General features: G+C 29.0%; 1 protein-coding gene across 1 annotated transcript in view; it reads left to right on the forward strand.

Annotated features, from left to right (window-relative positions):
- Window positions 1-1992: 1992 nt before the first annotated feature.
- Window positions 1993-14048, forward strand: part of LOC132272848 (uncharacterized) — a 29977-nt gene continuing 17921 nt past the window's right edge. The window contains exons 1-2 of the mRNA XM_059773927.1: window positions 1993-2322; window positions 2389-2729. Coding sequence (XP_059629910.1) covers window positions 1993-2322; window positions 2389-2729 — 671 coding nt within the window. The remainder of the gene's footprint in view (window positions 2323-2388; window positions 2730-14048) is intronic.

The raw sequence follows: 14048 nt of genomic DNA on the forward strand, positions 1-14048 counted from the left end.
TATTCTGTGATATATTTTTTTTATTCCGTCACAAATACCTTCATTTTGTAACAAATTTTTTTTGGTCATAAAAATTTCTTTTTTCGTGAGAGTTTTTTTTTTTTTTTTTTTCGGTCACAAATACTTTCATTTTGTAATATTTTTTTTTTCTTTCGTCACAAATATTTCTTTTTTGTGACAATTTTTTTTTCCTCCTATCATAAATATCTTTTTTTTTTTTGTGACAAAATAAAAAAATCTGTCATAAATATTGACATTTGTTGTAGTGATTTATGCAAAAGATTTATATTTTTAAGTGAGTTCAAATCCCAAATACTATAATTTATTTTCTCAATATTCAATTATTAAAATTGTATGCTTTAAATCCATTTTATTTGAACGTAGCAAAGAATAAAACTTACAGAAGATGTTAATTTGCACGCAATAAAAAAGTTGAGCTTGTAACGATTGTTTAATCCATAAAAAACCATATTGCTTAAAAAATAAATAAATAAATATAAAATAAAATAAAATAAAATTGAGTTTACGCACACAATAAAATGGTTTGTGGTGTGAAAAAACTATTTTGTCAAAAGAAAAAATATATATATGATGGATGTATAATTTAAATATCCGTTGATAGGAAAAAATAAACTTATCTTGACCTAATGATAGAGGCAACCAAGTGTTGACCAGCCGCCAGATCTTTTCGGTGATCAACGATAATATTTTATTATTAGAGGTAACGATTTCCATAGATAAGAATGATGAAAAATCTTACGCAGGATAAGATTTTCATGGGGATGATGACAAATCTTATCAAGGATAAGATTTTCATGGGATAAGTCCCATGGGATGAGGATGATGAAATTCCCTTATCGAGAATAAGGGAAGTGACGATAAATAGGACGACGACTCGGAAATAAGGTACGACGAAAAAACTATTATTAAATTCTTGCCTTCTTTTTAAACCTCCGGTGACTAACTTGACCGTCGGAGAGCTCTTGGCAGGCACCACATCGGTGCCGTCAAGGTTCATCGATCTTCTCCTCTCTTCCTTGCAGGAAAACGGTGTCGTATCGGACCACATGAATTTCACCCTCAACATCCATGATTGAGAGAAAGTTGCTAAATTAATGCACTATCTCATAAGATTGAGATAGGCTTTACAGATTACGATAAGGATTACAGATTATGATAAAGATTAAGTCTACAGATTACGATATGGATTAAACCTTCAAATTACGATAAGGTGACTCTACGTGACATCCTGACCTAAGCCTTATAAAGAAGGCGGGCTAATCAACGTTTTGAGGTACGCAATAAACCCTAACTGAATTTCTTGATTTCTACAGGGAGATTACTTTGCACACTGACTTGTTCATCGGAGCCTACTCCACCGGTAACACATTGGTGCTTGTAGGGACCACCTTTTCTTCTCTTTGTTCAGGAAGTCAGATCAGATTCGGGTTGTACATAATCCATCATCAACAGTTGGCGTCGTCTGTGGGAATGATTTTAGTTCTTTAAACAAAGCATGGTTCGATTGCAATCTGGTCTGGCTGCTGGCGAGGATGAAGCGTTGCAGACTTCTGATCATGGGGACTCGACGAGGCAACCCCCCATCATCCCAAATGATTAGGAACGCGTCGCAGCATTAGAATAACAGGTTCAAACCTTACATGAGGGAATGAACCAATTAGTCCAGCAAAATGCGATGATTCTACAACGCTTAGCCGCCCTTAACGAAGAGAGAAACAGTGAAGTACCAAACAATGACTTCCGTAGGGTTAACAACGACACTGAGCTTAGTCACATAGGGGGTCAACAAAGGTACCATCACCATCGATCTCCTGAGCAGAATACCATCAGGCTCTATAGAGATACTTCTAGTTATGTTGGTGACAAGAGTGAGGACGTCACTCATTTCGATCTAGAGATGCAGGATCTAAAAGCTAGGGTTGAAGACGTCATACAAGCGATGAAAGGGAAGGGTAGGCCGCAGTGAACGATATGGTACAGAAGACCAACCTAGCTTTTAGCCAAGCTGTTATGAGTTGTCCTCTACCTAGCAAATCCAAGATGCCAACTCTTGAGAGCTTCGATGGGATGCGGGACCCTCTCAACCATTTGGATACCTACAAAGCTCTTATGTATTTGCAAGCCGTACCGGGCGAGATTATGTGCAGGGCTTTCCCCACCACATTAAAGGGTTGGGCTCGTTTCTGGTTCAATAAATTAAAGCCAGGCTCTATTGAAAACTTTGAAGAGTTGAGCAAACAATTCATAGGATACTTCATCGCTGGGCAGAGGTATAAGAGACTAGCAACACATTTATTGAATGTAAAGCAGCAGAAGGGAGAGCGTCTTCATAATTACATAAGTCGTTTTAACACTGAAATGTTGTAGGTAGAAGAGGTGGAAGCCCCTACGAGCATGATAGAGTTGATGGTTAGAGCACGGAAGCACATGAACTCTGAGGATGCTATGAATGCAAAAAAAAACAAGGATGGTGAAGATAAGAGATCGGATAAAAAGAGGCCGGCACCTAGCACTAGGGAGGAAAGTGAATCGAAGTACAAGAAATTCTCAAGCACCCAGGCTGACAGATCATCTCGCCGTCCAGTGAGCCCAGGCAAGTATAATAACTACACCCCCCTAAATATGTTTGTAGAGCAGGTCTTTCTACAGATTCAAGATGACGCGTCATTGAAATGGCCACCAAAGCTAAAAGCTAATCCAACAAAGAGGTCTCGAGATAAATATTGTAGGTTCCACTAGGACCATGGACACAACACAAAAGATTGTTTCGACTTCAAAAACCAGATCGAGAACCTTGTTTGTAAGGGTCATTTACGCAAATTCACGACTGGAAATGGAAAAGGAGGCTCCAACCCAGCCTGAGAAGGCCGAGATGATCGCCCTCCTCAACACCAACCAATGGGTGAGATCAAAGTTATATCGGGTGGCTTCTGTGATACCCCCTAATTTCGGAACAGGGGTTGATCAAATTCGCGCACAAAATTAAGGGATATCAAAACAATTAAAGTATTTCAAACAAGCACAGATTACAAAAAGAAATAAAATAAATAAATAACTCACTGAAGGGAATCTATTAAATAAAATTTTTATTAATAATTCTCCAAAATTTACAACTCAGGAATCTTGTAACTCAAGGACCTCTTAACCAAAATCCATTATCCAGAAGTTCATTATTAAATACTAACATTAAATGAAAATAATAATAATATCCTACTTTTAAATAAACAGAAACAATTGATAAGTCCTTTAGCTGCGGATCCTCAACCTTGAGACTTAAACCTCTAATAACCTGAAAAATAAATCGTGGGTTAAACCCTACGAGCAAGTTCTTTCTACCAGTCCTCTGAAAACCAATAAGCAGATCATCTCTGATCAAAACCAAACCTAATAAGGTTTTAACCTTAATATACCATGATATACATATATATATAAATAATTATATACATTAAAACAATAACATCTATAACTAGGTGCATTAATTCCAAAACCATTATCAATGATTAAATAATAATCATACCTAGTCCAATCCGTAATTTTTTTTTTCTTTAAAGAAACTCCTCTAACCTTAATTCCATCCTAGACATCAATTTAATAATTTAAATAATAAAATATAATTAAAAGAATATTATATTTAATTCCAAAACCAATAATGCTTTTAAGTATTTAAATCACACAGCCAAAATCTAGGCTTTGACAAATCATCCATGTCACCACCAGTATTATTTTATTAATATGTATAAAATAATACACCAACATGTAAGTACTATACTATTCTAATTTAAGAATATCTAATCCTAATCCAACTTATACATACAATAACCATAGATGATATATTTTAATTATCTAACACATAGCAATATAATTACACGTTGGCAAATCAACCACGCCATTATAAATATATTTATTTATATATTAGCAATTCAACTATGTCTCCTTTAAGTATATTTATTTATACATTGGCAATTCAACTATATCTTATTTAAGTATATTTATTTATACATTAGCAATTCAACCATGCCTTTACAAGTATATATATTTATACTAATAAACTAGCAACTCATCCATGCTTCCTATGTATGTATTTTATTCATACAAATACTTAGGCAATATATTTACGCCTATAGCAACTCATCCATGTACAAATTATAGGCTCAACGATAACTAATTTATATATAGATATCTCATGCAGATTATAAGCACAAACCTAATTTAATAACCAGTCTATCAAGATATATCAAATAATAATAATAATAATATTAATCATCTTAAATGATATATATATACATACACATATATTATATAAAATATAAATATGTACAATACCATCCATAATAATATTTGATTATTTAAATCATATATATACATATATATATATATCTATATATATATATACACATCCCTCCATACTTATCCTAAACAATTAAACCATATATACATATATATAAATAATTATATATATATATATATATATATACTTATTTTCATAACAATATATTAATTTAATTATATTTATGCAATTTAAATGCTACTAAACATCGTCAGAAATAGTTTTCCATAAATACTCTATCTCGGTTTAAATAACTTTTCGACACTGTCTTACTAAAATATAAATATATCCTAGTATGATGGGAATTTGATAATGAAATTGGTACCATTGGAAAGAGGACGAAAAATCCTTAAATTTGAGCTTAAGAATGACCTAATTTGGATTTAAGATGACTAAGTTATGACCATTTAAATTTCGAGTAATAAAACAAGAATAATAATAAGTTGAGCTCAATCCCTACTGTGAGCGCAACCACACCAGATTAAAAACGACACGTGCGACACTATGATTCACTGGTCCACCAACTTTGATGGTGTGCACCGCACCAGATTCTTTTCCTTTGAGCAGATCTAATCAACGATCCTTTTATGCGATGCACTGAGACTCATGGAACCGCACCACACTAGATCATCTTCCATCCATCAACTTCCACTCGGTGGCCCAGATCAGTTTATCCACCAACCTACTCTATGCCACGCCGCATAGGATTATAATACCTTGTTGATGCGCCGACTACGTTGCAGAAGTCTCGTCTTATATAGATATATATCTATACTATTATTAAATGTGCAAAGAGTTTCAGTGTTTCAGTATTTCAGTATTTATTTATTAATATAAAAAAAAAGAGTCTTTATAAACAAAAAATTACCTAAAAATTATTTAAAGAGTTTTAATTCAAATAATTTAAAGAGTTTAATTCAAATTACAAATTACCTAATAAAATTTATAAAAATTAATTTAAAGAATTTAATTCAAATTACAAATTACCTAATAAAATTCATTTTTCTTGTCCCACATTGGTTTTAAGTAAAAAGGATTATATGGAAGCCTCTTATAAAACTATAGAGCTAAAGAAATACTAATCACACATTTCTCGGTCTTTTGGTTAAGATCAAGTGTAGTACTAATTTTTTTTGGATCGGCCTTTTACTAACCTTTCTTGGTCTTTTGGCTAATTTAAAGAGTTTAATTCAAATTACAAATTACCTAATAAAATTTATAAAAATTAATTTAAAGAGTTTAATTCAAATTACAAATTACTTAATAAAATTCATTTTTCTTGTCCCACATTAGTTTTAAGTAAAAATGATTACATAGAAGCCTCCTATAAAACTATAAACGTAAAGAAATACTAATCACACATTTCTCGGCCTTTTGGCTAAGATCAGGTGTAGTACTAAATTTTTTTGGATCGGCCTTTTGGCTAACCTTTCGTGGTCTTTTGGCTGCTAAGATCAAGTGTAGTACTACTTTTTATAAACAAAAAATTACCTAAAAATTATTTGAAGAGTTTAATTCAAATTACAAATTACCTAATAAAATTTATAAAAATTAATTTAAAGAGTTTAATTCAAATTACAAATTATTTAATAAAATTCATTTTTCTTGTCTCACATTGGTTTTAAGTAAAAAGGATTACATAGAATCCTCTTATAAAACTATAGACATAAAGAAATAATAATCACATATTTCTCGGCCTTTTGGCTAAGATCAAGTGTAGTTCTAATATGCACATATATAAATTGTTTGTTATGAAACAGAGAGAAAAAAGAGGTGTATATATTATAAAAATAGTAATACCACATATATATTATTATTTGTATGCATTCGTCTCTCCAATTTCTTGTCATATCATTCACATCAGTTATAGCCATGCTCTTAACAATATACATAAAAATGCAGTATAAAAAAATTCTTTTCAATTCTTTTATTTTATTTTTAAAATTTAATTTATATTACAATTCCCCTCAAATAAATATTTCTGGCTTTGATTTCCGGTGAAAGGTCATTTTATACCATAGACAGAGAGCGTGGGTTGCTCTGTTTTTGGGGAATCTACATGACAATAGATTTTGGGGTAAATTAAAATACAAACCAGCTGTCTAGGAGCAAATATAGCCAATTACAACCCCAAGATTCAAAAATATATTTCAAAGGCAGGCTACGACTATTAAAAAAAAAAAAGATCAAACACTATATATCTATATATATAGCAAGCAGTCATAAAAGGAAGGTGGCGAGACATCCAATCCCAAGATTTTAAACTAATTCAGCCTAATCATGGACTTTCACAACCTACATCTATTTCTATTCATCATAAGCAACTATTCAAATGACTTGCTCAACATAATCTAATGATAATTTCCTTAATAAACAAAAAAAAACAGTGGTATATATATCTATATATCTATATCTAATTTAAAATTTTCTATCCTTTTTTTCAAAACATTATATTATGATAAAGAGTATTTATGATTTTATCTTATCTATCTGGAGCCATTCCCAAACCTTATACACATCGCCCATCACGTTATGTGAGTTGGTCATGCCCGAAGTCGTCATTTTAATCGCAAGTCCGCTCCGTAATGAGGGGAATGCTAAAGGCAAGGAGGAGCCCGAGGCTCTGACCGTGTGTTTGTTAAAGAATGAACCGGTAGTTCATAGGCAGCTTTTAGTATTTTAGTATTTATTTATTAATATAAAAAAAGAGTTTTTATAAACAAAAAAATTACCTAAAAATTATTTAATGAGTTTAATTCAAATTACAAATTTCTTAATAAAATTTATAAAAATTAATTTAAAGAGTTTAATTTAAATTACAAAGTACCTAATAAAATTCATTTTTCTTGTCCCACATTGGTTTTAAGTAAAATGAATTACATGGAAGCCTCTTATAAAACTATAGACCTAAAGAAATAATAATCACACATTTTTCGGCCTTTTGACTAACCTTTCTTTGCCTTTTGGCTAAAATCAAGTGTAATACTAAAATTTTTTGGGTCGGCCTTTTAGCTAATCTTTCTCAATCTTTTGGCTAAGATCAAGTATAATACTACTATCTCGGTTATTAAAACTCTAACATGAAATACAGTTCAAATATAGAAACTCTAACAATTAATCCCTAATAAAATTTAAATAAAATATTTATTAAAACTGTAACACGAAATATATTTCAAATTATAGAAATCTAAAAAAAAAAGTGTCTATAAAATTCTAAAAATTATTACCTAATAAAATTCAAATTACCTATTTTATCTATTTGTTGTTTCTAAAAAAATATGTACTCTCTATATATAAGTCTTTTATTGCCTTGCTATACAAAATATATTTCAAATTATAGAAAATCTAAAAATTATTACATTGTCGATTTAGCAAACCAATGCCTTAAGCCACTCAGCGAAATTCAAATAAAATATTTATTAAAACTCTAAGACGAAATATATTTCAAATTATAGAAACTCTAAAAATTATTACGTAATAAAATTTAAATAAAATATAAAAATTATCACCTAATAAAATTCAAATAAAATATTTATTAAAACTCTAACACAAAATACATTTCAAATTATATATTTTAAATTATAGAAACTCTAAAAATTATTACCTAATAAAATTCAAATAAAATATAAAAATTATTATCTAATAAAATTCAAATAAAATATTTATTAAAACTCTAACACGAAATACATTTCAATTTATATATTTCAAATTATAGAAACTCTAAAAATTATTACCTAATAAAATTCAAAAAAAATATTTATTAAAACTCTAATACAAAATATATTTCAAATTATAGAAACTCTAAAAAAGAGTTTCTATAAAACTCTGAAAATTATTACCTAATAAAATTTAAGTTACCTATTTTATCTATTTGTTGTTTCTAAAAAAATCTATACTCTCTATATATATAAGTCTTTTTTTGCCTTCATGTAATCACATCAGTTTTATATGTTTTTTTCCAAGGTACGTGTAACTCCAGATTATACATTGTTTTATCCCCCAAACAGATTATACATTGTTTTATCCCCCAAATTATGCATTCTTTTATTATTTTTATTTTTTTGAGTTATGAATTCTTTTATATGTCCATGGCTTATACCTTCCGAATATGATGTTCTCTGTAGAATAACCCTCAGCATTTTTATCCCGGAAGAAACTGACTATTTGACTTGCCAAATTCAGAACTGAAATTATTGAATTAAAGTTTCTTAATAACATCTCAAATGAAGTTGAGAAGCTTGAAGTAGTAAGCTTAGAAACAATAAAATTTCATCTTGTGGACGGAGCTGAACAAGTACATTGATGTAAAATAAAATATGGGTTAGTTTTCGTTTAATTGTCAACTCTCCATATGTATGTTCTCTCTTGTACATATATAAAAAGAATTAAAATTAAAATTTTATTTTTATTTTATTTTTAATCTTGTTAGATGCTTTGGGAATTGTTATTAAGGTATCTCCTTCATTGAACATATGTAAGAAGAACAACAAAGGCACAACCCGAAAGCGGGAAGTTATTATAACGGATATGAGGTACGTCATTACTATATTACATATACAATCATAATTATACAAATATGATATAATGACTAAAGTAATTAATCTTTATTACAGTTCAAGGACAGCTACTTTGACGTTATGGGAGGATCTTACTGAGAATGAAGGAAACTTTATCATGGAGCTAATACAGGAAAGACCTATCATCACAGTTACACATGTAGCAATCAATACCTACAAAGGGAAATTATCATACAAATTGATATTATTTACATTATATATTATTAAGCAAATCTATAATAACAAACTTTTACAAATAATAATGTATATTCCAGGTCTGTCTCTTCAAACACAAAAATAATCTACATTGCAAATTAATATGGATATGGAAAGTGTCAAAGCATTAATATATTGATTCATTATTTATTGTAACTTCTTTTACATTATATATACATTATTTGTAGAAAGAGAACATGTTTTTTTTGTTTTATTTATTGATTTCCAGTACAAAAGATCAAAAATTCAATGGTGCTGAAAAGTCAAACTTCAAGACATAATAGGAAAATCTACAATGTCCTTTGAGGTATTAAATTTCAATATATTTCTTAATCTTCTTTAATTGTGTATCACATTTAATTAAATTAAAAAAAAAATTTACTTTGAATTTCTCAATAGCTCTAAATTATATTTGTTCTTTTTGCAAGATATTGATGAATTCAGTAACAAAGTGACAAGCTGCAAAGAAAAATCTTTTATTTTTCTGGTGAAGATAGACAATACTCAACAACAAGTCGTGAAAACTTATTTTGCGGTGAAAGAATTAAAACATTGACACTTGACAATGATTTATTTCATGAAGAAATGAGATATGTAAAAAAAGATAAAGATTGAAAAATAAATAATTTAGGAATACTTTTATTTTCAAATAGTTATAGTTTTGGATTTTCTAATATATTTTGTTTATTTTGAGATGACAATTATTACAATCTAAAAATTGTTGGTACCCTTTCGGATTTTATAATATATAAAATTTTTATATAATATTTATTTATGGATATTTTGTAAATTGAATTTTATTTTTATATATTTTTTAAATGTTTATAGTTTTCATTCATACATCAATGGAAAACCTTATTTTATTTCTTTTGAGGTGACAATTATTACTCTCTAAGGCATTCTTGGCCTGAAACTGTTTTGCCTATTTTTTTTATAAAACTATACATAATTAAAATATATATAAAAATATAAATTATATAAGTTATAAAACATTCATCACGTGCATCGCACATGCCTTTTACTAGTATATATATATATATATATATATATATATATATATATATATATAACAGAAAAAAAAACATAGATAATTTCCAAATAGATATAGGAAAATAATTCTAATAAAATCCTAAAAAATATAGAAAAATTCCAGAAAATTACAGAAAAATCCCAGAAAATTTCCAAAACTTCTATCAACCCTAAATAACTTTCTTGGGTTATAGATCAAATATAACAATTAATTTTAAATAAATACAATACATATATCTAACAATTTAAAATCCAAAGTTTAAAAGAATAAAATATAATAATTCATTTTTTTGATTAATCCATTCTAACCATGATTTAATCAATTATTATATCTAACAATTTAAAATCTAAAGTTTAAAAGAATAAAATATAATAATTCATTCTTTTGATTAATACGTTCTAACTATGATTTAATCAAATAAATTAACTTAATAGTTTTGATTAATCCATTCAACCATGATTTAAATTAGTAAATTAAATATAAAGCCTTAATATTCAAGGTGAAATCCTTATGAGTTTTAAGAGGAAAGTTAGAGAGAAGAACTCACCTGAAGTTTCGAAATGAAACCGATGCTTCAAACTTTGATTGTCTCTTTCAATTCCGGTGTACTCTTCCCCTAATTCGGTCTCGTCTTTGTCGGCCTTCTCATTTTCTCTCTCTGTCTCTCTCTTATTTTTCTAACGTATAAAACTTTTAACCCTAAAGCCTTATGTGTATATTTATACACATTAAAATCCAAATCTTAATTTAATTAGGACCATGAAGTAAAATAATCTTTAAATAATATATATCTATAAACATATATTATATAACACACACACACACACACACACACACACACACACACACACACACACACACATATATATATATATATATATATATATTCTTCCGTAACACTTATAAATTAATTATTTTTATATATATTTATAATTATCCAAAAATGATCATTTAAATAATCAAATAACCATGTGCCTTTATTAATTAACCCAATAAGGCTTCATCCAAGCCCAAGACCACATCCATTGGTCCCACTCATCTTAAGCCCAATTCAATTAAAATAAAACAATAAAATTAATAAAATTAAATCTAATAATTACAAATAATTAACAAACAATTCACACAAGCATAAATACATCTAATAATTACAAATAATTAACAAATAATTCACACAAGCATAAATACACACAATTCAAATAAACAATTCAATCGAAGCATTCCACAAAACAAAACACCATATCAATTCAACAAATAAAATCACGAAATATAATCTAATTAAAATAATACAATTAATCTAAGCACTCAATTAAAAAAATAAATCATATAAAAATATAAAATAAAATCAATTAAACCCAATTAAATCAAATAAATCATTTAAAAATAAAATAAAAGTAATTAATCCCAATTAATAAATCCTTTAAAATATTGAGGTATTACATTTTTCTCCCCTAACAAAAGAAATTCCGTTCTCGGAATTCACGAATCCATGACATGAAAACTTTAATTATTTAATTTCAAATTTTTATATTCCCTTTATCCGTGTGGAAATTAACCCATCCACATATACTCATAATTAGCAGGCATATCTCGTAATTTATTAAACTATGCAAAGCTAATCCATACTCATTGCATTTATTTGCAACTTAACCTCCCCAACTTACATGCATTGGTAAACGTTCCCATTGTGTATTTTCTTGAAGTAAAATATATAAAAAATAAAAAATAAAAAAAATAAAAAAAAAACTCCTTTACACACATGGTGCAAAAATACATATTTATATCCTTGCCAACAATAGTCTATTGCTTAATAAATAAAACATAAATCGTTACATAGTAATGTGATAACCTCATTTCCTTTCTAATCAACACTACTTCCCATATGGAAGGCAATTTGAGTAAAGACCCAATTGTCCAAAATATCTAGGACTCCTTTTTGCTTCATGTACTTGCTATAACGAATAAACCACTTTGTCATCTAACTAGTGACGACCCCAATTAAAATAAACTTCCCTCATAACATGGGTATTCCCACAATATTATGCGCAGAAATATCTCCCCTCGGCCACTTTAATATGGAAAGTGATTGCACAACACTAATGATCTCTATTGATCACACCTAATAACGAATATACCAGATACTTTGGAAGTAATGATGGTTATTGCCACTATCATTCATGTCTTCCATCTTGACATTTTATATTCTAATACGCCTTACCTTGTAGTCTACATACCTCAATATTTGTATATCTCTAATTAGTAAATTCTATATTTATGTAGTTGATAAATATAAGTACACACTACAGACTCTCACTGGACTAGGGCAGTCTAAACCAGATAGTGGGTATCTCATGCAAAATGCACACAAAGGTGGTCACAAGTCCTCCTTCTACCAGGGCCCACACATCCTTAAATCCAGCTACCTATCTCAATCGGCAATATACGCCTCCATCCTAACCATTAATCATGAGACTCAAGCTCATATCGTGGCACATATCTATACATATATAAAATTCATTCTATCCAAACATAAAAGTAAACTATCCATCCATATTATTTCAATGGCATGCCATCCAATTATTCCGTTGACCTGACACAAATAAGTAGGACTTAACTCTATGGTTAATCCGTTCCCTTATAAATATATAGGTAGGACTTAACTTCTTTGGTTAATCCGTCCTTGGAATGCCACCGTCCCATACCGGTGCATTAAACTATACAATCCATAAATAAATAGGTAGGACTTAACTTTTTCGTTAATCTATCTCTAAAATACCTCCATATTATTTTAATGGTATATAAATCTATAAAACCCATAATTCATGCAACGTATATAATTATACATCAAGTAATCCAGAAGTAACTATAATAAAAATTTGATAAATACAATATTATATTATATGCCAATACATGATTAAAATCACATAAATATACATTAAAATTGCTAGAATAATATTAAACAACTAAATTCTTCATTCACAACATGTAAGTTAATTAAAATTTCATATTGTTGAAGTCCTTAGCATATTAATGTATATTATGCATTCCGAGATTTGAACCAGTCTATTTCAACCATTTTAAGTGCCAAATTAGATCTAAATAACCTTGGAACACCCCAATCCTCAAAAGAGAACTTAAAAACCAATTCTGCATCTACATTCATCCTCTTTGAACAATACTGAGTGTAGAAGTAATAACTTTCCACAATTCAGTTATCTACTCTATCTCGCATATGTGTTTATTGTGTGAAGGTAAACTATCGACCTTCGTAGTCTATGTCATTCAATCAGTTTCCACAATAAATATTGTTTCCCTATGCACTGATTTAACATATGATTCTAGCGCCTATGCTCCTTCCTCCTCAAATACCTTCCAAATCCGTGTCTTACCATTTTCTGATAAGACTCAACGATTTACCATTATGACGCACTAACGGACCGAATATAGAATACAGTGAATCCTAAACTTAAGCTCTAAGTAAAAGAGTACACAACGCGGAAGTCACACAACAAAAGACACCCTAGGCACACTTAAACCCGGAGTGCTCTAATACCAACTGTGATACCCCCTAATTTCGGAACACGGGTTCATCAAATCTGCACACAAAATTAAGGGATATCGAAATAATTAAAGTATTTCAAACAAGCACAGATTACAAAAAGAAATTAAAAAAATAAATAAATAACTCGCTGAAGGGAATCTATTAAATAAAAGTTTCATTAATAATTTTTCAAAATTTACAATTCGGGAATCCTGTAACTCAAGGACCCCTTAACCAAAATTCATTATCCAGAAGTTCATCATTAAATACTAACATAAAATGAAAATAATAATAATATCCTATTTTTAAATAAACAAAAAGAATGGATAAGTCTTCCAGTTGCGGATCCTCAACCTTGAG

This window comes from Cornus florida, unplaced genomic scaffold (genome assembly GCF_030987335.1).
Source record: "Cornus florida cultivar Cherokee Brave unplaced genomic scaffold, ASM3098733v1 CherokeeBrave_3.0.0_Hap2_Chr09, whole genome shotgun sequence".
Lineage (NCBI taxonomy): Eukaryota > Viridiplantae > Streptophyta > Magnoliopsida > Cornales > Cornaceae > Cornus > Cornus florida.